We start from the raw sequence: 26,026 nt of genomic DNA on the forward strand, positions 1-26,026 counted from the left end.
CCACCTGCAACTACTACAACATTGTTAATCAGCTCTACTCCAGTAGAAAATGAAAAAAAATTTTTTAAAAACATACAAGAGGAGTGTTAAATAGGTTTTTATGGCCTGTCATCTTATAACATTGTTTCCTTTAGAAAATCCATAAATCACATAAAGAGCTTTCGTAAATGGTATCTAACTCTACTGTTCAGTTAAGTACTGTTAATATTTAAATGTACTGTTTCAAAGATTTCATTGCTGTGTATTCTTAAAGTGATATAACACTAAATAAATTTATAAGCTTTGATTTTTTTTTACACAGTTCATTTTTTTTTTATAGAAGAATCATTTTATAGCTGTGTTTACTGAATGAATTAAAATGTAGCTGATTTGAAGTGTACATTTTGGTCAGTTGTTCTTAAGTGGAGAATCAGTGGTATGGGTAGAAAATTCCTAATAGGTTTAAGAGAAAGAAAAGGCAAGATAACTTGGAAAAATTATTTCTAGTATTGAGTATTTAGAAGTCTGAGGTTTCAGTTAAAATGTCTTCATACTTTCACTTTTATTTTTGTTTTCCATTTCTAATTATCATTACAGAAAAAGGGGTTTTCCAGATTACTAATATAAATTCATCCTAGATTTTATAAAAATAATGTGATTTTTTAATTTAATTTTTTAAATTTTTTTTAGTGATTTTTTAAATACAAGTAAAAGTCCATAATAACAATGGTTTTTTAAAATGTTCTAGTAATTTTTTCTCTCTACTCATTCATTATTAGATCTCTATCCTAAGCTATATCCGGAGCTCTCTCAGTACATGGGCCTGAGTTTAAATGAAGAAGAAATACGTGCAAATATGGCCTTGGTCCCTGGAGCACCAAGTCAGGGGGTATGTATAATGTAATTCATTCTGAATTATATAAAATCATACTTTACACAGATATAAGCTAACTCGTCTTTGTGGCAAACTCACAAATTTATAGCCTTAGCATTGATATCTTCTTAGGATTGCCTTCTAGGTATTGCTTTTTACACAGTCTACTTCCTTCTTTGCTGTTACCACTTTTCTAAGTTATTAGGAGTTAAAGATTCAGTTGTCTTTAACTGGTTCATTCTCTTTTGTCTTCTGCATTTAGTTATAGACCTAGTGATTCTGCTTCTGCCGTGTTTCTTACATTCATGTTATTCTTTGTAGTCCTGCTATAGCACCATCCATGTGTTTCTACCTCTAACCTAGATTGTTACAGTTTTCTCTTTCTTCAGTAACTCCTCCACTAACTTATATCAATGAATACTGAGCTACTGCTAACTTTATCATTCTCAAATTCAGGTCTGTTACCACTTTTTTGCTCATAATCGTTTTAAGTTTAAAGCTTCTTATAGTTTGACCCCAAATTCCTGGCTTAAATATAGTGTGTCTCAGTCTTTTGTTAAGATTATTTCTGTAAGACTATAATCCCTCATAGTACTTGTCGTAGGTAAATGCATAACTTCATGAAGCCAGCCTTTATATCTCTTGTTGCCATGACCCGCATGCTTAATACAGTACCTGGCTTTCAATTTATTCACCAAATATTTATTGAAAACTTGCTTACATCAGTCAGGGTCCAGTTGGGACAACAGAAATCACACTAGATTTTTTTAACAGAGATAGCAAGAAATCAGAGAGGTTGAAGAATTGAAAAAAGCAAAAGTGGAACACAGAAAGTAGCTGCTTCTCCTAGAATGGGGGCACACAGGGTGGGGTTATAGTTCTGAGCCGACTGCGTTGGTGGAAGAGCCCTGTGCGCTGCTCCTCAGGGGAGGGGGCTGTGACGGGTGCTGTTCTGGGAGTATCTGGGGACTGGAGTCACCTGCTGGCCGCAGCAGGAAGGGCTGGCCCCAGGCAGTGCTGGCAGGAGCAGGAGGCAGAGAGGAAGGGGCAGGCACTGGCACCTCCTCCCCGTGCGGGGTCCTGACGAGAGAGCCGGTGACAGCAGAGGGCTCAGCACACTGGGGGTCTGGGAGGGCAGACAGGGTGTGACGCTTGTTGTTGCCCCTCTTCAGTGCGTCCACAAGCGTCTTTCTTCATACAGCTGATGCTCAACAGATATTTTCTGGTAAGGGAACCATAGTAAGTACGTTCAGCTTTACTAGCTAGTGTGTGCAGAGACTGTGAAGGCTTTCAGGCAGAAATGAACTTGAGAGACCTGTGAGACAAGACCTAGGTGATGGGCAGATGAGACAGAACATGGTAGCAAATGCATTGGGGGGTTGGCATTGGAAGGGCTGTCAGGCCAGGTAGTCTGTGGCCTTGTGGACAGGGTAAGGGGTTGGGGGTCTGAGTTGTGGGAATGATAGATATAATTGATTCGTTAAAAAAAGGGTCTCTGTGCTTGCTGTGTGGAGGACAAACAGAAGGGCAAGAGTAGACGGTGGTCATAGTTGCCTTTAGCAGGAGGGGGCAGTGGTCATGTGTTGGTCATATGGATCATAGTAAGAACACCGAGTAAACACTTAACTGTACTTGCTGGAAAAAAATTCTTTTCCAAACATAATACTCCAAAGCTCCTCCCATTTGTCCTATATTCCAGCTAAACTCAATTCATTTGCCTAGTTTTTTCTGTCCCATTGCCTGATTTCTATGTTTTTGTAGCTGTAATCATCGAATTTTTGTAATTCTTCAAAATTTGTATTTTCTGGTATTGTGCTTGATTTGTAGTATGGCTGTTTGCGTGTGTGTGGTGTCCTAGTGACTGAGATTCTGAACGGAGACATTTGCAGCCTGTGGCTGAGGTTTCTCTTTCCCATCATGGCTGCTCTGAGCATCACAGGTGTCAGACCAGAGCTTTTCATGACAGGTTCCAGTTAAGACGCCTTGGTAACAAATATGCTCTTCCCTCACTGTCTTTGGTAGAGAAAAGGGTCCACTTAAAACAATAAACTGATTTTGATCAAGAAAAAAAAATAAGGAATGTGAGGCCTGGTACCTAACGGAGTCCCTAGTACAGCTATTCTCCTCCATACAGTTGGTTAATCACAGATGTTTACTAAAGGGATGAAGAATAACACTTGCCTTGTGTGGGTCAGCACTTGAATAACAGGTACTTTTAGTCCTCATAGTGGAGCTGTGAGGTAAGAAGTTTGCCTCTTTAATAAAAACTCTGAAAGGGGTACATTGTTGAAGATCAGGCCATATAAAAGAACCCTCAGGAAGATGCTGTATGAATTTCAAAAGTAAGGTACAGCCTTTATAAAGTTCAAGGATAATATATTTGAGTTGAAAACAAGCCAGGGTACACATAAAACAAATGCCAGAGAATTCATCGGGCAACAGAGAGTCATTGAGTCTGCTCGGGATGGTGTCTGGGGGGTAAGTTACCTGCAGAATTAGTTTTAAAAAACAAAACAGGGTAATTTTTGCAAAACTCAGATCTGAAGGAAATAATGGGCAGATTACATTTTAGGAAACCACAACAGAATATATTCAGTGATCACTTGGGATTTTCTCGGGGCGAGTGTTTGCAAATACTGACGTGTTGCATGTGTCTCTGGCAGCAGTTGGTGGCGCGGCCTTCCAGCGTGAATTACATGGTGGCCCCTGTCACTGGTGGTGACCCTGGGATCCGCAGAGCGGAGATTAAGCAAGGGATCCGAGAAGTCATCTTGTGTAAGGATCAAGACGGGAAGATCGGGCTCAGGCTGAAATCCATAGACAACGTAAGTGCTTTCAGTACTCGTCTGGTTAGCTGTTAAGTGACCGTGTTATAATTTAAAATGTAAGTACTTCAATGAATTGTAATGGTGCTCTCTGATCGGGAATACTTTGAATCTGCTTTTCTATGTGAGGTGTACCCTGTTCTGAAGAGGCAGAGCTGGGACTTGAGCATTACCATGGATGAATTTTTTTTGAGTCCTTTCTCTGGAATAAAGTTCACTAGTCTGTGTGTATTATAACATAGTTCACACAAGGAGAATGCTGGCATTGAAATAGGGTAACATGTGGAAGTTAAGACTGGTAAGTGAGGGTCAGTGGTCTTGTTTATTTTTAAACTAAAAGAGGATCATATGACTTGTAATGTGGTTTTAGGTTTGTTATTTCCATCCTTGAATTTGACTTTCATGGGGCATTTTCTAGGCAACAGTGACTTTCTAAAGTACATTGCTTTAGCTCTCACCTTACCAGATGGAAGAAACGAAACCTGGTTACTCTGTGGGGAAGCATTTAGGATTGCTAAGGAGGGGCTGAGTCTTTACCCTGATCTGTGGGTTTCCGAGTTCTTTATTGGGCTTCTTTTCAGTCTTTGGTCTCATTAGCACAGCTCATCCAGCCTCTGCACACGGAAGATGTGGCGGCTGGCGGAAGATGTCTGAGGCCAGTCCCTGACCCCGCCTGCCTCCCCAGAGGCTGAGGCCATTGTGTCCTTGCACACTTGTGGCTCGTGTGAGACCCAGTTCTGGGAAGCTCGCACTTCACTGCCCTCTCTTCCTCCATCCTAGAGAGAGACCACACTCTCCCCAGCTCCACCCCTGCAGCGGTTGTCCTTGCAGTGGTTTGTCCAGTGGCCGAAGCTTGTGGGTGTGGCCACTCTGCTGGGTGCTGCCCTCAAGTACAAGATGCGCGGCCCCGAATCTGAGGCAGCTCAGGAAGGAGAAGGGGTGCGACCTGTGGTTGCTTTCATCTCTTACCTGGCGAGTGCCTTTTATACTTGGCTTATTTATAGTGTTCAGCATCTGAGATTGAGTTTACATGGGTAAAAATATTCCGTGGGTTTAGTTCTCAGTTAACTGTACTTGAGTTTTGTGTATTTACTCGTAGATTTTTAAGAACAGGGGTGGTATTCTGTGTGCCCACCTTTTTAGGCTGTTTAATAGTAGTGATTATGCATAATTTAGCAAGTGGCTAAAGGAATTCTTCAGCTCAAAAGGTAAAGTTCTGACCTTAATCTATTACTTTTTTTAAATGAAACTTCTAACACTTTACTGTCTTTCCCCCTAAATAATGATCAGGTACAGTAATACCTGTTTGGTATTCTGTCAGACTCATGGAAACTTATATTTATTATAGTAATCTGACTTTATTTTCCTTAGTCTTTTTATTCCAAGGTGGAGGGGGTGATGGAAGTTGGTCAGGTGAGGTAGAAATTACCACTCAGATCTTACTGTTGCCTTGATAGCATTTTCAGTTTCCTTCCTGGGGGTAATGAAACACACTCGTATAATTTTTGTTTTTTAAAAAAAAAATCACTAGAGTAGCTGCCTAAACAGTTGGTTCCTGATTTTCCAGCACTTACTTAGTGATTTCCGTCCTCCAGGGTATATTTGTTCAGCTTGTCCAGGCCAATTCTCCGTCCTCCCTGGTGGGCCTGCGCTTTGGGGACCAGGTGCTGCAGATAAACGGCGAGAACTGTGCTGGCTGGAGCTCGGACCGCGCGCACAAGGTGCTCAAACAGGCTTTCGGAGAGAAGATCACCATGACCATCCGGGACAGGTGAGCTGACTAAACGCTACGTGTGGACATTCAAACTAGTTTTCCATTTTCTTGGGGTTTTAAGATTCCGGAAATACAGCATTTTGTTGCAGAAAAATAATCAAATGCTATTGATTAGCTCTATACTCTTGCAGTTCTGTATTGCTTTCTTACATAGTTTGACTTTGCAAAACCAGAATATTGTTTTTAAATATACCTTATTTCAGAGCTTACAGAAATTTGTCCTTTGAGAAGTTCCTTTCCTGTCTTAATCCATTTCCCTGGAAAACAGAGGAGGTTAGAAAGGCTACACGGTGTAGCCAACAGGTGTCTGGACCTTGCCCCCGGTTTCCTGCTCAGGGTGGATACATAGGGGCCTGCCGGTTCCCAAGCTTAGCCTGGCCTTCTGGGTGGGTGAGGCTCTAGTCCTCGGCGGGTACGTCATCTTCAGCTCGTTTATAATGGAACATTCAGTACCTGTACTACGGACACCACCACCTTCTCGGCCATGCAGGGGTTGAGGGGCAGACCCTGTAACACATTTTTAGCTTTGGCATTTTTGTTCATCTTGGTTCAACTGGCTTTTATCTACCTTTGTGTTTTCACTTTGAGCAATACATGGTAGGTATTGAGTAAACATTTTGCAGACACATGGCACTTTTGCTCTTATCTGAGCAAAGTTTCAAAAAGTAACTTGGATCACCAGGAAGACGTGACTGCTGTGAACTTTCTTCATGTGAAATTCGTATTTTGCATGAACGTGTGCAGTAACGGGGTGTCAGTGCTGAGAGCAGCTGCCATCTTTCTGAAGCTCCTCCCTTTCTTTTTTTTTTTTTTTTTTTAGCTCCTCCCTTTCTAAGGGCCTGGGAGCTTCCATCTTACTGCTGCTGCAGCAGAAATACCTTTACAGAGTTTTCAAAATCAAGATATGAGAAGTATTGTAAAGGTTCTAAGTATTTCCTAAGAAAAATTAAGCTCCAGGAAATACTAAAAAGTTAATTCATTTTTAACAATGATTTTTGTTAAAACACAATGTTAATTTAAAGGAAAAAACACATGATAAACTGCATGAAGCATTGTGTTAATTCTTTGCCACTTAAAAGAAGGAAATTTTGATTAGTTAGTCCAGCCATAATGGAGAGAATTTTTAAACTTTTACACAAGATGTACATACCAACTCAAATAGTTTTGAAATAATTTATGGTAACAGTATCCAGTACAGCATAATGGAAATCCACTGAAATGTTTACCTTGGAATTACAATTTTAATTGAAACTGTTACGCTCACAGGCCCTTTGAACGGACAATTACCATGCATAAGGACAGTACTGGACACGTCGGCTTTGTTTTTAAAAATGGAAAAATCACATCCATTGTGAAAGACAGTTCTGCAGCTAGAAACGGTCTTCTCACGGAACATAACATCTGTGAGGTCAATGGACAGAACGTCATCGGACTGAAGGTCAGAGCAGAATTTACATCGTATTGTTTAGTTTTAGAAGTCTCTTTTTCATTTGCCTGTTTGGGTGGTGCTGTTATTGACCAAAATGGAGACATTCTTTCGGGTGCTGGCTGTGCACTCATGTTACCTCTGGAATTGTGGCCTCTGTGCTGGGGGTCAGGGTATGATCTCTGAAGCCCTTTGAACTAGAATTCTGTGGAGACCTGGGCAGTGAAGGTGTTGATGAGATTCTGAATGAATGGTTGCTGTTTTTTCCAATTGCTTTTTTCAGTCCAGGGGTTGTAGGAAATAAGTAATAGTTTATGGTCAAATTAGTACTTCATTTTTATGGTTTATGCCTTCTACAAATTCCTAAATAGAATTATTTTGAGGTTTAAAGGTTTTCATTAAGAATGTTAGAGGGGATGTGGTAATATTGTATATGGGGACAATTATTTAATCTCTAGAAAAAGAATGCTATGTTGGCTAATATATTCAATGTAGTTTACTTAATTTTGTTGCCACTGATGAAGTTGTGATTCTAATGAATGAATGAAAACTTAGTAAAGAAACTGGAAAAAATTTAAATACCAGGAGTCAGGAATTTAGAGACATTAGCAAAACCTCAGAACATATATATTTGTTTACCAAGAATAACTTAGTTTTAAATTTAATAAAGCCTCTCAGAATTTTCATTGTTTTCAACAGGACTCTCAAATCGCAGACATATTGTCCACAGCTGGAAATATAGTTACTATTACAATCATGCCTGCTTTTATCTTTGAACATATTATTAAGCGGTAAGTAGAGAATTCTTTGACTTGATTCTGTGCTCATATGATTTCATAGAGGCTCTGTACTTCTTTAATTCTCAAGCTTCTCAAACCTTTGGTTCTTTAGTAGATGACATTGGCATTATTTAGAAATTTGAAGTATTTAAATTATTTACATTTTGGAAGTCCTCAGGAGTGAGGGCTGGAAGCTGAGAGACAATAAAACAGGGGTGACTGGGGCTGTCTGCCCGGGAGCATCTTATGTTCTCTCCTGGCTCAGCCAGCACAGTCCTTTCAGTATCTACCATGAATGTGGAAATGATATTTAAACATTAAAAAATGTAACTCCTGTAATGGAATTTTTGTTTACCCAGAAGCTGGAATAGAATGCAGCTAGCTCCTTCTGGGGGTTGTTGGGGGGAGAATTGTCAGGACTAATCCTTCAAGAGTTCACTTGTCTTACATCAGTGATAGCCTCCCCACCCACCCCAGAAAAACCACACACATTTCCCTGTAGTTCATAGCATTGTCTTTTTTAACCATTCAGCCTTAACATACAAGTATTCAAGGACTTAACCTGTATCTTACTGGCCAGGATAGATAGCTTATTTGCAATCCGCTAGATTACCTGAGACCTTTAGAGCTGAACTGATTAAAAAACCTGCCCCATTGCCACTTGATGCTAACAGTCCTGAGTTTGAATTAAGAGTTTTCTTGAATCATTGTAGCAGTTTTGAAAAAAGAAACCCAACCCTCAGTATCTAATAAAAGTAACTGTCTTGTAGGATGGCGCCAAGCATTATGAAAAGCTTGATGGATCACACCATTCCTGAGGTTTAGAAGTCACGGCACACTGGAAACTTGCCGGAAGTTCTCCCGTTTACGTCTTGGGCAACTGACCTTTCTATTATGCACATGAAGCTTTCTAGGAGCCAGCGAGCATATGCTGCATGAGGACTTCCTGTCTTACAGTAGGGCTGGGAATCTTACTGTTCGATCCAGTATATCTTGTTCAGACATCAAGATAGTTGTAGCCTTACCCTGGTTTTACAGTTGAAAAGACTTCACAGACTAGTTTCTTTTCTGGAAACCTGATGCTTTCACAAGCCTTGTGAGTAGGATGACTGCTACAGGCTCAGCTCTGTTAGAACCATCACCTTCACCTTGATATCGAGCAGTGCTTTAGTTCAGTGCTGTATTTGCATTTTTACTGTGTCACCATAGGCATTTAGAATTACTTTTCTTCAGTTCTTTGTGTAACACCAGCTTAGTAACACTGGTTTCATTCCTTGTAAGCATTATTAGACAGTGTGTGTAGCTGCAAGAGACTTATCAATTGTCATTACATTTTATCTACCTTCACTTAATACGCTTGAACTGTCGCCTTAACTAAGTTAAGCATCTAGAATAAAAGCCAAAATGTAACAATTGCTGCCTTTCTAAACCCAGACGCAGTTCTGCATTCACCTGAGATGTACACTAGCCCCGTGCCGTCTGACAGTACATCCCGAGCTAGCACAGCTGCTGACTTGCATTTGAGATTTTCTAGTCCTTCCTTGTGTAGTGGGAACTTCTTTCTTCTAAAAGTAACTGATATCACTTTTTGAGAAATGAAGCACTATATATTTAATGTAAAAGTTCTTGTACTAAATAGAATGAACCTTGACTCCTCCTTTCATGTGTAGATTAAGTGGGCTAAGGCCTGATTGTGGCATTTACACAGTATGTAACCTCTCTGCCCCGCGACGGTCTCAGGACACTGTCCTGGTCTTGTGTTCCATTTCCTGCCTCCTCCCTGCTCACAGAATGACACGTTATCCTGATTTTTTTCTCTCTCTTTGGCTTATGCCTACTCTATTTTAATTAAAAATGTATAAATAAAGTTAAGTTCTAGTCTGTCTGTTATTGCGTCATTTGAAAATGTCAGGCTTGTAGGAGAGTCCTCTCCCAGAGTGGCCAACACCCAGGAGCCTGGGACAAGCCCTCTGTGCTGAGAGGCCCTGAGTGCCCAGAGAAGTACCTTCAGCCTGGAAGCCCAGACACGCTGGAGGCCGAGTAGCAGGGCCTCGACAAGCCTACTGATTCTCCTGGCAACACCCAAGCCATGTTTAACGTTCAGGATACACCAGTGGTTTTTAAATAACAGAAAAATCTTACCTCACATGCATTCTGTGGTTCAGAGGTTGAGTCAAAAATAATCAGTGCTACTGATTCATGGCTTACCTTGTGTAGAATTCAGAAAAGCCAACCAATTCAGGTTTTTCAGTGATGTTCCTCCTCATTATCTGTCTGTACTTGGCTCTGAAGATAGTTCCAGAAGTACAGGGTTACACAGAAATAAGGATGGTTTTCTAGAAGGATCAACATTTGAAGTACCTAGTACTTTGTGCTAAGTCATTTAAATAAGAAAAAGAATTTCATTACAGAAAAATATTTTTAATGTCATAGAAAAGATGAGCATTTAACAGCCATAATGAAATAAACCGTTCCTATACACAGTAAACTGTTATAAGAACTGCTAATCCTTGCCCAGGTTCTCAGAATCTGGGGCCAGCAGGTTATAGAAAGTGACCACTCCATGAAAACACACATCCCCAGTCCAGCGGGCATGCCGTAAGTAACTTGACAACAGCGGAGAATACTCAGGTTTTCTTGTGAAGTCCTTAAACTGTTCAGTGCTTTCGGGAGGTTAGCTGGTTTAGTTATCTTTCAGCTGCTCTCTTCACCCAGACTCGCCTTCTGATCGTCAGCATCCTGGGACAACTGCCTGCCTCACAGATGTTCACTCCCCAAATCTCCCACATCTTCGTCCGCCTTAGAGGATGACAACTAACAGCTTTCAATGAAGTCACCATGATTTATAAAGTCTAAAACCACAAATCTCTCATGTGGTGAAACTTGTAATTACTATAATTGCACATTTACCAATTCGTTTAAAAGTTTGGTTTAAAAGTACATTTAAATAGAGTTCAAAAACATTTGAGGAAAAGGCACTTAATACTGCAACTTCCAGAACATAATTTGTCTGTCTTCCCCTCCTGTGATGACACTGCTACACTGTTCGTTCATCCACATACATGTCACGGCACCTGCGAGGAGAGACACGGGGTTAGGGGTGAGCACCACATCATCTTGTCCTATGAAACAATCTGCCTGAGCTCAAGTGCTTAGAACAAGGAACTTGGGAAGACTAGGAAACCATGTAGATGTAAAGCTACAGCTAAAACAACTGGGAATCACAGATGTGTAACAATACAAATATTACACCTGCAACAAGTTAGGAATCAGATGAGAGGGACAAGGGGGGAACCGGTGTGGGTGCTGATTTCCATTTCTATCAGGAGTCAAAATGTTACTTAATGCTAGTGAGTGGAGGAAGGCAGGCACAGACCTCACTTGAATGTACAATGTTGAGAAGAAATAACCACACACAACAGTGACAGTGGGAAGAGGAAGAAGGTGGGCTGTCAATACTTGTAACCATCGGCACAAGAATGAACTCTCCTCCAAATGCTCAAAGGGAAAACGTGCAAACGTAAGAAAACTAAGAAACCAATGGGCAGAAGGACATAGACATCCACAACACATGCTTGGATAATAGACACACCAGGTCACCAGCTGGAGAAGTCCTCCAAGAAGGGGACCTGGGAGGTCGAAGTCAGTGGGAGCAAGACTGTTTTTTCTGTAATTTTTTATTTTTTTTATGACAAGGCCTGCAGGATCTTAGTTCCTGGACCAGGGATTGAACCTGTGCCCCATGTGGCAAAAGCACTGAGCCCTAACCACTGGACACCAGGGAAGTTGCCTGTTTTTTAAAAACTTATTTGGGTCTTAGTTGCAGCATGTGGAATCTAATCCCCTGACCAGGAATCGAGCCTGGGCCCCCCTGCACTGGGAACGCAGAGTTTTAGCCACTGAACCACCAAGAAAGTTGCTTTATATATATATTATTTATATATAAAAAATATATTTTATTTATATATATAAATATATTTATATATATAAAACAAAACTGTATGCATGTGTTAAAGAAATCTACACCTTTTACTTTTTTTTTCTATTTAGAAGTTAATGTAAAAACTTTACATTTTGGAGTCAAATGTCTGCCAACATAGATCTAAATCCTGAAAGAACAAATAGATTGAGGTGGCCAGTCTGGCCAGGATCTGGAGGGGAATGTTCACAGCACAGAGGCCCCCAGGGGCTTGTGCCTGAGAAGAGCGTGTCCACTGGTGGGAAAAGGTGCTGGAGCACGTGGGGAGAAGAGGCAGGTCAGCAGCAGACACCGTCATTACCCGTGTGGCCCTGGATCCTCTTGCTGACCCTTCCCCCGAGGAGGTCCCAGACGAGCAGCTCCCCAGACTGACTCCCGGATACGACGGAGTTTCCATCCCAGAGAAAGCACCTGCAAGGAGGATTTGGAAGTCATCCCTCGTCAGGAAGGAAGGAAGGGCTAGAGCAGGCCCAGAGTGGTGACTGCGAGCCTGTCTGTAAACGTCTTCATCGGGAGTAACCCAGGAGTACCTCTGGGGCTCGTCCGCAGTCAGAGAAGAGATGAGCATTCCCGTCTGCACGTCGATGACATTCAGATGGCTGTCGGCTCCTGTGCTCAGGATGTGGCGACTGTCTGCAACGCGGGGCGGGACAGGGTGCAGGTTACGGCTTTAAATCACCCGAGATTTCATTTCTGAGTCCAGGAGCCCAATGTTCATGTGAGCCATTTGTTATATTAACCAGTGAGGACTATCCTCTCTGTGAAAGGCTTCTGTTTTTAAGGCACTGGGCTGATGACCCTTTGGTGTAAATTCATAAATTAATTTCTCCAGTGACTTGAGCAATTAAGAAAAATATCCGATACAGCTTTTCTAATAGGTACACATGCCATATGCACTGTGTTCTCCCACAAAGCAGCCTTAACCCACAGGCAAAACCCCTTTTATCAGCAAATAGCATTTTTGTCATTTAGTTGCTCAGTCATGTCTAACTATTTGTGACCCCATGGACTGTAGCCCACCAGGCTTCTCTGCCCATGGGATTGTCCAGGCAAGAACACTGGAGTGGGTTGCCATTTCCTTCTCCAGGGGAATCTTCCTGACCCAGGGATCAAACCTGCATCTCCTGCATTGGCAGGCTGATTCTTTACCACTGAGCCTCCTGGAAAACTGTTTTTACATTCTTATTTATTTCAAAATAATAATTACAGCTCCCCTGGTATCATCTGTATTAAAAAAGGATGCTACCTGGGCTGAAAGCAGTGTCGCCTACGGTCCCCTCATGACATGGAATCTGGTGTAACAGGGTGGCCGTGGTGAGGTCCCAGATGTTCACTGTGCCTTCCTTGGTGCCTGAGGCCAGCAGTGTGCCGGCAGTGTTCAAACTGATCGTATCCACCTGGAGAAGGAAGCACATGCAGTATTCCGTCAGAACCACGGTCATGAAGCTGTTTCTCAGCCCATTCTTTCAGCACCACCTGTTGAGCGATGGTTCATTTACAAGTGAAATCTTCATTGGCCAGTGACTACAATGAAGTGTTACTGGAAAATGCTGTTTTGACAGAACCTAAAATTGACAGACTCAGAATAGTGACTCCATGCATGAAAGTGGCAGGGCATGCCAGGCTGTCTGAAGCACAGGGGCTCCGTGAGGATGTGGGGGGTTTGGGGGAACTGGGGGATCTCAAGGTTGGCTACACGACATCCTGTATAAATGTTCCTCAACCTTGGTTATTCTGCTGACCGTGAAGATCAGGCCACAGTTCACAGCCTAGAGGGAAGACAATACCACAGGCCACAGCGCCAGATGCAGCCGTGACCTCGGGGAGACAGGCTGAGCGAAGAGGATGCGGTGCCAGCTGAGTTCTGCCCCCGCTGCGAGCACCGGGCCGCGCAGACATGTCGGTGTCCTCACCCTAGACAGAGAGCCCCTTCCACCTAAGGCGTCAGAAAACACATCCAGTTGCCCAAATAGTTTGAGGGTACCCAGATATTCAATGTCATGCTCGGAAACTGGCCTTGTGGAAATGTGGCTGGAGGGCAGCCAATTCTCAAACAGCAAAAGAGGGAAAAACAGGCACAGTGGACTTGGAAACCCATAGGGTCAACTTGAAGAACTGAGAGTTAGCCCCTGTGCTCTCCTCCAATGACCAAAATAAAAGATGATCAAGCCAAGAACCCGCTTCCCCCGGTGGTTTCCGCTGGGCCCTGGTACTCACGCTGACGTCGTGCTCCAGCTCCGCCAGCAGCTCAAAGTGCTGTTTCCTGGCACACGGCATCTCCGCGGGGACCCCGGACCACACCTGGGATGGAACGCATTGCAGAACCCTTCCTTTAAGAGCACTGCTAACACGTGCGGCAAACACTCTCCTGACTGAGCAAACCCACTCCCACGTAACAGCTCCCACCAAAGTGAAGCGTCCTAAGGCTGTTGCTCTGCCCTGTGCCTGCACTCTTAATCCTGCCACTCGTGCTTCCTAAGGGTCCGCTGTGCCCGGGTCTGCTCCACCCCTTGCACTTACTGTTGTGACAGGTACTCTGTGAACTAAAATTGAAGTGCAGAAGTGTAGTCATGTCTATTAAGGTTTTGAGTGCTCAGTCGTGTCTGACTCTGCGACCCCAGGGACTGCAGCCCACCAGTCTCCTCTGTCCATGGGATTCTCCAGGCAAGAACACTGGAGTGGGTTGCCATTCCCTTCTCCAGGGGATCTTCCTGACCCAGGGATCGAACCCACGTCTTTTATGTCTCTTGCATTGGCAGGTGTATTCTTTACCACTAGCACCACCTGGGAAGCCCCGTTAAGGTTTTGAGAAAACTCAAAAAGGCAAGTTGCCCAAAAAATTTACTGACATTACATGTAGGCAAGAAAATTTACCAACAAGAGTGCCCCCTCTGGGGGAAGCAGAAATGATGAAAAACTTGAAGGAATTCCAATGGTTTTAGGTTCTTGCTTTCTGTTTACATAAAAACTGGAAACCAAGGATGATGAATGATGCTGTGGTTCATGCAGCAAAGTTGTGCAAGATTTCAGAGAAAAGACCAAGTGTGGTCCTGCATCAGTAATGATGGAGTGTGTCTGTTTTTCAACGATTCTCCACTTATTTTGATATTTTCTGATTAACTGCTAGTTCCACAGCTGCATGAGCTCAGATGGGCCGCTGCGTGTTTCTCGAATGAACCACTCGACCCCCAGTGGAGCACAAAGGGCAAGCTCAGGAAAACATCTTCCCATACTGCACACTAAGGTAATAACCTCCCGTATCCTTCCACATCACTCACACTTTATGAAAAACAGTGACAAAGTGACTGAACACATCAACAGCAGGGAGTTGAACGGCTTATACTATTTGTATTATCCAAACATTTTAATCTAGAAATTATATATAAACCTTCACACTAGAGTCCCACGATGCAGAATACAGCCTGTTGTCATGCCAACAGATCTTACTAACAGCATCATCATGTCCCATTAATGTGTCCTGGCGTCTTCCAAATGCTATGGAATAAAAATAGCTAAAAGATAATGAGAACTATTAAGACAGCATTCCAGCTCAATGTTAAAATTCTTAAATACATTTTCAAGAAGCATTAGATTGTTTAATTCTATGCTAACTAAGGCCCACTGGAATTACAAATCATTTGTTCTCATGTTATCAAACCAAACACTTATGTGAACTTAAAACTAGAAATTTCTAGGTCTGGCTCATCTGTGTTTTCACCTCAATTTAAAAACTTAGAGAAAGATAGAATCCAACTGGAGAAATTATTAGATTCAAATAATGTCTGACTCTTCTGTGACCCCTTAGACTATATCCCACCAGACTCCTCTGTCCATGGGATTTCCCAGGCAAGAATACTGGAGTGGGTTGCCATTTCCTTCTCCAGGGGATCTTCCTGGACCAGGGATTGAACTCACATCTCCTGCATTGCAGGCAGATTCTTAACCACTGAGCTGCCAAATAATCACATTCAAATCCAACCATCCTCATCTGTTCCCTTTTGAAAACAGTGAGGGAGTCCGTGCTCTCCTCCCTCAGGTCCACATACGCGGCGTGAGAGTTAGGGAGGGGCCCGCAGATACATACACATTATTATCCCAGGAAGAGCTTATGACAGTGGCGTCTCCTGGTAAAAGTAAACAGGATGATAAAGCCTGAAATACAAGTGACTCACCATTAATAATTTACAAAAATTAAATGACTCTTTAATGTGGTAAAACTATCTGACAAGTTTCCCCCCAAATTAACCCCCAATTCTGGTTATGTTGGCCTTCCTCATATTCATGAAATTTCTCTTCTTCTGGCTAATTCCAGGTGCCTTGTTTCCTCCCAAATGTGGAAAAGTGAAAGTGTGTCAAGTGTGCAAGGACTTAGTGTGACAATTCTCAGGGGGTCCAGGCACCCTCACTGCCCTGGGCTGAGGGACCCCTACTTATATCAGAGTGGGGTGGGTGCAGGTAGGGACTGTCTTCAAGAATCCAAACACCCACTCTGGGTTACAGACTCAGGTGGGGAAGGAAAACTTCCAAAATCTTCAGGGAATTTCAAAATCTTTCGGATGCTTTACATCAACAATAAAATGTGTTTTTTTCCCCAAAGAACTGACTTTCTAGTATTAGATATCTTATCAACTTAGAAATGCATTAAAAGTTATATAAGTGGCACATATACATTTAGTCTGACAGTTCCAAAAAAGGCACCATCTGTTGAGAATTCTACTGGATAGCAATGAAAGCTTTCTAGGCTACAAATAAAACCACAATAACATGAGAAAGAGGTAACCTGAAAAAATTTCTGATTTAATTTACAAGGAATCTACCTAAGGCATTCTGTAGCTACCACACAGAAATAAACCCGATTATCTGGGAAGGAACAAATGTCACGTGTGTGTGTGTATATAAAACAAACTGCTCCATGAATTTCCACCATAACGCTGATGCAAAATGAAAATGAACTCAACTCACCATATTTGAGAATGATATGCTTCTCTGTAGCATCCTGGATTCTTTGGAAAACATCTTCAAGGTGGAATCTAATTTAACAACAACAACAACAAATGCATCAGAAAGGTTTCCTGACCCTTAGACATGACCAGCACATGCTGAGGTAATGGGCAAGGTGACCAAGGGCTGGGTCCCCCACGAGGACTCTCTAGTCTGTGAAGTTCTATGACCTATGGCATCATGACAAGGTCAACTGAGAGCCACGACGAAAGGCAGAGTTAAACCTAATAACTGATAAAACTCTAAAGTTACACATGAGGAAAAGAGAAATTTTAATATTAAAACCATCCTGGCAATGTAAGGATTCTTTTTTTTTTTTTTAAGTAGCCACATTATAGTGTGATATACATGTACTGCAGGCTTCCTGGGTGGCTCAGTGGTAAAGAATCTGCTTGCCAATCCAGGAGACCCCAGTTTGATCCCTGAGTTGGGGAAGATCCTATGGAGGAGGAAATGGCAATCCACTCCAGTATTCTTGTCTAGAGAATTTCATGGACAGAAGAGTCTGGCAGGCTACAGTCCATGGGGGTCACAAGAAGTCAGACATGACTGACTGACTAAATAGCAACCCTAGTGCTGCATTAGCATTTATGGAAGAGAAACACTAACTTTCTAAATAATAAGCTGAGGCTTAAAATGTCCAAGCTTTTAAATTTTCTTGCCTAACAGAAGCTTTAGAAGTGCATCAAAGTGACCTCTTAAATAAGACTGCAAAATTGCAATGTGCTCCAAACACCCAATTTGAAATATTCAAAAATATGTTTCCTAATTTGAAAACATACATGATAAATAAAAGTTGAGATGAGCTTTAAATCATTTCTTCTTTATAGTACAATCTAATATTTCAACCTACTTCTTGCCAACACCAACATGCAGAAGTGTACTGGGGTGTCAGACAGAAAACTGTCAGCCAGCCTGGCATGTAAAGATGCTTTCTCAACATCAGAGGATCCCACTTGTACTGGGGGTGACCACGCCAGAGGCTGCTGCAAGCGGGTCTCCCAGATGATGGGATCGCCCGTGGGGTCGCCCACACCCCTAGACACACACTGCACCTCTGAGGAAGAACTGCAACCACAGGGTGACCATCAGGGTACGTGTAAGTCAGTAATACACGTGGAAATATAAATGCACACAGATCAGCAATATAAGCTATTAACAGTGAAGAAACAAAAAGAAAATAACAAAAGCTTTTGATTAAAAAGAATGTTGGCAGGTTCACAAAGAAGCCATAGGCTTCATAAGCCTCAGAGGTTTAAAGCCTTGATGCCTGTAAAACTCACGGTTTACAAGGTCAGAAGAGTACAGGGAACCGAAGGATTTAACAAACAAACCCAGCTAAGAACGCAGGCTTTGCTGAAAGATAAGGGTCTCGTCTGGTGTGATGATGGCAGACCTGGGGGGGGAGGCGGGAACCCTGGCCGAGCGTGCCGCCTTCCTCCCATCAGCACCGCCGTCGGGCTGCCCCCAGCGTGGCCCGTGTGCGCACTGCACACGCACGCCCTCTGGTCCACCGTGGGATCCTTTTCTGGGCTTTGTGGAAATTCTATTTTATGAAACCCAAGGTCGTATCTGACAGAGAAAGGAATGACACGCCGAGGAATGAAAGCCGAGGTCCCACGATCTGAGATCAGCAGCTCTGACCTACTGGAGCGGTGTGGCCGCACAGCATCTGGCCTCAGCTTAACGGACGAAAACCAGAATTTCCTACGATGAAGACTGAAGCACAGGCAGGCGGTCACCTACAGCGAGGAGCCCTGTCCAAACCAGGTGTCTCAAAGTCCATGCGGGGCAGCCAAGCTCCTCCCCGGTCATCTCCTAGCCCTCCTGAGCACCTGCCACAACTCAGATGGGACACGGACGAGGCGTGCTTCAGTTAATGGCATGTCGTGTAGACTGCCAGGAAAAGCAATGCTGTGGCTAGCAGGAAAAGCCCGAGGCTGAGCTCCTTCTTAGGATGAAAACAGCGAAGTTCTACTGTGTCATTAAGACACAGTTACAAGACTATCAGCCAGCCAGTGCAGGACTTCTGCAGGATTTTGACAATGTACAAGCACATTAACGGTGTATGAATTAGATTTCTGCACTCAACCCTACAATCAACACCTAATCAGAAAATCTAATTCATACACGAGATACCGAGTGACAGAAGTGGAAACCACAACAGCCCGTCTGCCTCCCCACACGCTGCTGTGCTGCCCCGGTCAAGCCCTCGCCCCCCATGGAGGGACAGGCCCACCACACACTCTTGCTGCCCCACCTCTTAAAATTCTAGGAACCTTATCAGCAATAGAAAGGCATTTGCCACTGTTGCTTTTGGCAAATTAACAATGAAATTTTATGTATCATACCACAAACTAACGGCACAGAATTTTACGTGCAGGTGACACGGCAGGTGCGGTCCTGGACTGAGAGACGGGACACTTGGACGCTTCGTGACTCAAGAGAACCCACCTTTCGGGTAGGCAAACACACCTTGTGAGGTTGTGAAGATGGACGAGCCATTGCGGGACACGGCTATTCCAGTGACGGCCCTGTAGGAAAACAAAGCATCGTGAATCGCCATCAACCATGTGCTTGGATGCCGGCCTCCTGCAAGGCCCCGATTTGAGTCCAAATTCCTGTGACTGTTTTCTTCACAGGATGCCTGCTGGACCCATCCCACCTTCCACAAGGCATTAGCAAGTCATGGCTCGGCAATTCCTAATTCTGTTCCGGCAACGCCTATGGCTGGAAAACACCCCCACTCATAGCTCCGAGGCCGCCCTGTGCGAAGGCTGCCCCGTGTCAGCCCACTAGAGAACCAGTGACTCTCGCTGACCACCACGGAAACGCTTCCGTGCAGTCACTTCACTTGCTTGGTCACTTAGCATCTGTCCCATGGTGATGCTGTTGTCTGGTCCTGAGAAGGGCTGGGACCCGGGACCCCCTGCCGCAATGCTGGCACCTGGACAAACGTCTCCTCCAACAACAAAATGCAAAGAAACTATAAAGGACTGAAAATAACTGCGTGCCTGGGCAGCTGGGGCAAATTATGAACAAGAAAATAGAAAAAGATAAAAAATCTGATGCCACTTCTGAAGAGCTGGGAGCAAAAGCAGGGGACTGTGCATGCCCCCTGCACACAGCACCCAAGGGGTGGACCAACCACAGGGCCACCCCTCTGGCCCGACCCCCGGACCCACTCCTACCCTCACCCCGCTTAAGGAACCAGCCCGCCCCTCCCTGTGGAGCGAGCAAGGGAACCTACTGTTTGTCCCTGCTCCCTCTGCCTCAGCCGGGGCCTCAACAAAGCCTCGCCTGAGTTTCCTGTCCGGCCTCTGATCAATGTCTACAGATTAAAGGGGTCAAGAACCCGGGTCAGTATCAGTCCCGGCAGGCCCTCTTCCAGGTTCCCTCATGTCTTCACGGCCTCAGGTGTCGAGGCCCCTTTCTACCTGCTGTTTAGAGAGGGTGGCGAGGGACAGCCAGTGTTACAAGGAATAGGGGGGAACCACAGGTTTCTTCGCAGGAGGCCATGCTCTGACTGGGGACTGTGGATCGGACGGGGACAGGCCCATTCAGTTCTACCCATGGCCGGGTGTACGTGGCGTCAAACGTCACACAGGCCGTCGGTGGCCCTGGAGCAGGACGTGGGGCCTCATCCCAGCCCGAGTTTTCTTCCCTGGAGCAGGACGGGTCAGCGAGGTCAGTGCTTCCCAACCTTCCCACCGAGTCCATCACCACCCCTGCAGACGGGGCCCTCGGACGCTCACAACCTTTCTGGGGCCAACGCAAGCCTGATTTGGGGGAGGGCATTTAGAAAAAATTCTTATGAACTTTGCAACGCGCTCTCTCTCTCCACGTATGCACACATGTTTATCATTTTTTAAAAAGGACACATTTTCCCAGATGATAACAGAAAGTGTGACACATGGGGAGATATATCCTGTTTCTCAAGAACTTCACACCATCAGACTCGAGGGCCGTGAGCCAGTCTGAGGAGCACCCAGCCACCCGCCATCAGTAGCTCCGTCTGCGCTCTAGAACGATCGACGGCCGAAACGACACACCCACTTTCTGTGCCACACTGGCCCCGGGTGGCTGGTCCCTGTGACGGTGTAGGAGGATAAAAACCAACCGAGACAACTTTGAAAGACGACGGCCCCCCGTGACTCAGCTTAACCCGGCTTCACCCCAGGCTGAGACCCCACCGTGAGCATGGCCAGTGCAGAGATGCTCTTACTCCTTATGGATCCTGTGATGCTCCTGGGGCTCTAGCCGGGCGATGTTACTCCAGGCCAGGGTTCTGCTCTCTTCTGTCAGGTCCTCAAAAGACTCTTCGCCTGGAGAGACTACATTAAATTGCAACTCAGTCAGTCAACTAAGCTTCTAACCAGCACTGGAGACAAGCATCAGAGTCTTAAGAATTTCTATTAAAATCAAACAACGAAGAGAGTGAAACACCCACCGAGAAAGAACCACTTTGAAATGCACTTGTTAGATAGCTCCATGTTAGTCAAGGGAAAAAGAATATGGTGTATGATCTAAATAAAACATCATTTGACGATTAAGAAGTGTCTTTGAATACTATAGTCTTTGTGTACTTTTAGCAATGTCTGTGGAGTTTTCACTCAACCCCGAAGCTGGGAACTTCAGGAAACACAGCACTGAATAACCATTTCCTTGTCAGTGATCTTTTCAAAAACCTGCCAGTTCCCTAACAACACTGCAGTGTTTTGGTTTTGGTTTTGAGTGGGAGAAAAAAGAGATGAAACCAGCTATTACCACCCTCCTGGGCCAGACTAGCTAAGCCATCCCTCTGCTTCTGTTTTGAGAAGGGCTGGAACAATTTCCCTTTTGAGATAATCCCCGTGGATGGGTCTGGTGATTAAGCTGAGCATGGGTTCAAGGGCATCACGAGATAATCCCATGGTCTTCATGACTCAACCCGTGGAGCTTTCTCTCCTCGGGTCACAAGACTGCAGGCAGCTGGACCTCCAAGCCGAGCAAGTCCCCAACTGTATGGCCTGAGGAGCCTGGACGTGCCGGGGACAGAATGTAGAACTGGAGATGACAAGCAGTCCCACCGCTCCACTCCCGAGGTCCACGCAGGGTCGGATTCCTGGGAGCCTGGGCGTCTGAGGCCACTTTATGTGAAGTGTACAACGTGGATAACTGGATGAAGGGACTCATTCTTTCTTCCCTTTCTAGGTAACAGCCGTGAGAACAGGGTCAAGTTCATTTCATCACCTGGCACAGATACCCTGTAAATGTCTGTCAAATAACTGAATAAAAAACCAGAATCGAATATACAGAGCACCCTGCACTGAAGATCTGTATGTGGGGGTGGAAAAACAGGGATGTTGGAAGTCATTCCTGGGACAGGGCTAGGTGACACTGTTAACAGCGGCCACAGCCAGGACAGATCAACACGAAAACATGAATGGCCAAGAATCAGAGACCAATTTGGAGAACAACAGAAAAGAAAGAACTTAACAGCAACAAATGCTGCCAGGTTGCATTAAATTACCAGAAACTAAAAGTGAGTCAATTTCCTTTATACAGTTAAAAATAAACAAAACAACAAAAAGAGGTCTGTTTGTAGGGGAAACTCAGTGAGACAGTAAAACAGAATCATCTCTAAGCTGTTCAGGGTTCATAACTCGTCTCTTCTCCAGAACCTTCAGAAAACGGCTTAATCAAGAAAGAGAAACAGAAGGTGCTCATGCTGTTTATTCTCTTTACAAGATTTACCTGGAGAATCTGCCGTGGAGGCATTGTAACTGGAGGGCTGGGACAAGCTTTTAAACTTTGGGGTGATCCTTCGAGGATGGGGTGTCACGAACAGCTGTCTGGGTGTCTGTCCAAACTCTAAGATCTGGGTGAGCATGGCGACCTTCTCGTCAGGATCCTCGATGCTTTAGGACAGAACACAAACCCTGTGGTGACCACTGGGGTCAAGCTCCATGAGTGCATGCATTTCAAATAATTCAGATCAACAGGAGAGAGACTGACCCTCAAATAGTAACAGCAACTATATGCTAGAACTGTCTAGACTGTATTGTTTGTTTGTTGTTAGTTGCTAAGTCATGTCTGACTCTCTGTGACCCCATGGACCTCTGTCGATGTGACCACCAGGATCCTCTGTCCATGGAATTCTCCAGGCAAGAATACTGGAGTGGGTAGCCATCCCCTCCTCCAGGGGATTTTCCCAACCTAGAGATGGAACCTGCATCTCCTGCGTTGGCAGGTGGGTTCTTTACCACTGAGTCACCAGAGAAGTTCCCTAGACCACATTACATGTCTTTAATTTCTGAGGCTCAGTATTTTCTATAATGGTAAAAGCAGGCTATAGTTCACTGTAACATTCCCATGCCTTTATATCCTCAGATAACTGCATTCATCATTTAGACACAGAGCTCATTTGTGGCTCAAGTAGAAAATTCCTTACAGACACGTAGATACCTGTTCACGTCCACACCTCCTTCATACGTCAGCGGATGAAACACTGGAAATAGAGACACAAAAACACTGTTGAAAGCTGTGCTGTTTTCTTCCAATTCACGATGCTCAGAATTTTAAAAACAACAACTTTTAACTTGTTTTCCAAGAAACTGATTTTCACTTTGCAAAACAGCCTCATGCCACCCAGCCTGGGCCAACATCAATGAGGACTGTGAGGTTTTCTGAGCTGCAGTCTAACTGGCGGTGAGACACTCTGTTATCCGGGTGTGTGTCTCAGTCGGCACCTTCCGGGGTGAGCACAGAGGACCGTGTGTGGAGGACAAGCGAGGGGTCAGACCACCTCCCGCCACCTGGGCGGAGGAGCCTGGGGGAGGCGAGACCTGACCGTGAAGAGGAGGGCTGCAGCCAGCTCCTGTCTGCTCAGTAACAGAGACACCTCAGGGTCCGGGTGGGAGCTGTTCGATCCTATCCTCACTGAGCTTTAGCAGAAATTACTGAATGGGGTGGAGTGGACATGCTGAAGGTAGGAGACTTCAGCATAGACCCCTTGGATCACAGAGAAGTGGGTGTTTTTAGACAAAAGCACTTCCTCCTCTTTCACCCAGGATTGAATGTGGGGTCTCTGAGCCAGGAGACCCCGTATGCTGAGACCAGATGCTTCAGCGAAACAAGCGGGGCTGTGCTGAGCCCATCGTGGGGAGTTTGCTTTTCTTTCTGTCAAATGCCGAATGGAGTTTCCGCCGCTGCTACACACCATTGTGGGCTCCGACGGCATCCCGGCCCTGCTGCTTGTAGCCAAACACCAGGTCGATCCACTCGTGCAGGTGCTCGGACACATGTTCACTCTCCAGCGCAGCTCTGCTCTTCCGGAGAAAGTCCTCGGGACCTAGGAGGAAGCCGCCGTCAGAACACCCGGGGGCGCCACCTGACTTCCTCCCTTTCCTTCGTTTTTTGCTTTTGGCCAGGCTTGTGGGATCTAGTTCCCCAACCAGGAACTGAACCCCGACCCCCTGCATTGGGAGTGTGCAGTCTTAACCACTGGACCACCAGGGACCTCTCTCCCATTCCTTCTGTCTATCTACATGTCGACAGACACTGGGGCTTCCCAGGCGGATTAGCAGTAATGAATCTGCCTGCCAATGCAGGACGCAGGTTCGATTCCTGTGTCAGGAAGATCCCCTGGAGGAGGAAACGGCAACCCACTCCAGTATTCTTGCCTGGAGAATTCCATGGACAGAGGAGTCTGGTGGGCTACAGTCCATGGGGTCACAAAGAGTCAGACACGACTGAGCAACTAAGCATGCAGGCATATAGGCCAGGCTTCTGGGACAGGCCAGAGGGACATGTTCCTTAACGAGGCTCACCCAGCCACCTCCATCGTATAAAATAGAAATCTGAGGTGGAGGGAGAGGCAAAAATCATTTTTACGTTTAGCTCTCTCAAGTACATAATAATGTTTTTACATCATAGTCTAACAGGATACTTACAGTTTGGAGTAAGATTTTTACCATCTCCTCTAGACAGAGAATTCTACTGTTGTTTTAAAAAATATAAGCAACTAAACAACAATACTGAAATTGCACAACTAAGTGGAGAGTTTCTGAGATTCAGCACTTCCCAGGTGGTACTCACTCTGTGCCCAAGGCGGGAGCTCTACGTCGTTAACCAGCTGCCCTCCTTGTCTCTTCCCCAAATCCAACTTCAGACTGTTGACCAAGAAGCTGACATCATCACCGTAGAATTCTGGGATCAGCTGAAAGTTTTGGGGAAGAAAGAAAAGAACAGCAGCAAATATTTTTTTAAAGCAGTTAGAAGCCACAAGCCCAGTGAATCATTAGCTTGGTAACTGCTTACCTCTTTAAAATCGGTTGCACCATCCAAACAGTTTTTCCAAGTTTCTGCAATACTAAATATGAAAAAAAAAACTGAACTGATTTTAAATCCAGGGTATGGAAATAGCAACAGCAGCACTTCTAGGTGCCAGGGCGCTATTCTACACTTTACCTAAGTCAGATCATTTCTCTTATTAATTCATAATTCCCAACATTCACAAGAGTACCCCCCTCCCCTTTTACAGACAAGAAAACTCTGGGTCCACACAGGGGTGTAAGCGCAGGGTCAGGACATGGACCTGGCGAGGGACACCCGCAAGTCCAAGCTGAGAGCCTCCCCCACACATGGCCTCATTGAAGGGCCACTCGGGGCAGGTGCTTAAACATGAAAAATGAGCACAACTATTTTAATAGCTCATTTCAAAAAGAGATTATAAATAGACATGTGCAGAGCTTAGAAAAAGACTGGAAAAGACAGACCAAAAGATGAACAATGAGTTCTATCTCAGTGTGGTCAGAAGCCAAGTGAAGTTATTTTCTTCTTTATATTTTTTGCTTTTCATGGTAAGAAAATATTACTTTTGTAACTAAAAAATAAACACTCATGGAATTGTATTCAATTCATAGCAGGCTTATTTAGAATAATGAAATGTTGGAAACAGCTTAAATGTCCAACAACAAACAGTTAAAATAAATTACATCATACATTAGGAAGGGATACAGTCATTTAAAAAAAAAACAATCACCATTTTGCAGAACATCTAACAATATGGGAAAAATTTTAAGATCTAATACAAGGCTGCAAAAGGCAGGACAAAAAACTATTTAAGATATGTTCTCACATTTACACACACACACACAACTACACAAAGCCTAAGAGGAACAGATACAACATTACTGAGTGTGTATGTCAGTCACTCAGTTATGTTCCTCTCTTTGTGATCCCTTGGACTGTAACTTAGCAGGTTCCTCTGTCCACTGAATTCTCCAGGCAAGAATACTGGAATGGGTTGCCATTTCCTTCTCCAGGGATCTTCCCAATCCACGGATCAAACCCAAATCTCCCACACCGTGGACAGATTCTTTACCATCTGAGGTACCTGGGAAGTC

At 44.5% G+C, this 26,026-nt stretch overlaps 2 protein-coding genes across 4 annotated transcripts in view; one reads left to right on the plus strand and one right to left on the minus strand.

Annotated features, from left to right (window-relative positions):
• LOC122678963 (syndecan binding protein) overlaps positions 1-9,529 on the plus strand; it is a 32,759-nt gene extending 23,230 nt beyond the window's left edge. For 2 of the 3 annotated variants that reach the window (XM_043879143.1, XM_043879141.1), the window contains exons 4-9: positions 759-868; positions 3,517-3,678; positions 5,274-5,449; positions 6,719-6,890; positions 7,578-7,669; positions 8,428-9,529. In XM_043879143.1, the coding sequence (XP_043735078.1) occupies positions 759-868; positions 3,517-3,678; positions 5,274-5,449; positions 6,719-6,890; positions 7,578-7,669; positions 8,428-8,482 (767 nt within the window). In that variant the 3' untranslated portion in view covers positions 8,483-9,529. The remainder of the gene's footprint in view (positions 1-758; positions 869-3,516; positions 3,679-5,273; positions 5,450-6,718; positions 6,891-7,577; positions 7,670-8,427) is intronic. The other variant, XM_043879142.1, reaches the window with a different exon arrangement.
• Positions 9,530-10,057: 528 nt separating this feature from the next.
• The window catches only part of NSMAF (neutral sphingomyelinase activation associated factor), a 62,814-nt gene continuing 46,845 nt past the window's right edge, over positions 10,058-26,026 (minus strand). The window contains exons 17-31 of the mRNA XM_043879140.1: positions 24,939-24,990; positions 24,717-24,837; positions 23,839-23,970; positions 23,085-23,127; positions 22,374-22,537; positions 20,863-20,971; positions 19,113-19,171; positions 16,599-16,666; positions 15,721-15,788; positions 15,025-15,148; positions 13,854-13,937; positions 12,883-13,033; positions 12,167-12,269; positions 11,938-12,047; positions 10,058-10,731 (exon numbers count right to left, since the gene is read on the minus strand). Coding sequence (XP_043735075.1) covers positions 10,637-10,731; positions 11,938-12,047; positions 12,167-12,269; positions 12,883-13,033; positions 13,854-13,937; positions 15,025-15,148; positions 15,721-15,788; positions 16,599-16,666; positions 19,113-19,171; positions 20,863-20,971; positions 22,374-22,537; positions 23,085-23,127; positions 23,839-23,970; positions 24,717-24,837; positions 24,939-24,990 — 1,483 coding nt within the window. The 3' untranslated portion in view covers positions 10,058-10,636. The remainder of the gene's footprint in view (positions 10,732-11,937; positions 12,048-12,166; positions 12,270-12,882; positions 13,034-13,853; positions 13,938-15,024; positions 15,149-15,720; positions 15,789-16,598; positions 16,667-19,112; positions 19,172-20,862; positions 20,972-22,373; positions 22,538-23,084; positions 23,128-23,838; positions 23,971-24,716; positions 24,838-24,938; positions 24,991-26,026) is intronic.

This window comes from Cervus elaphus, chromosome 21 (genome assembly GCF_910594005.1).
Source record: "Cervus elaphus chromosome 21, mCerEla1.1, whole genome shotgun sequence".
NCBI classification, from domain to species: domain Eukaryota; kingdom Metazoa; phylum Chordata; class Mammalia; order Artiodactyla; family Cervidae; genus Cervus; species Cervus elaphus.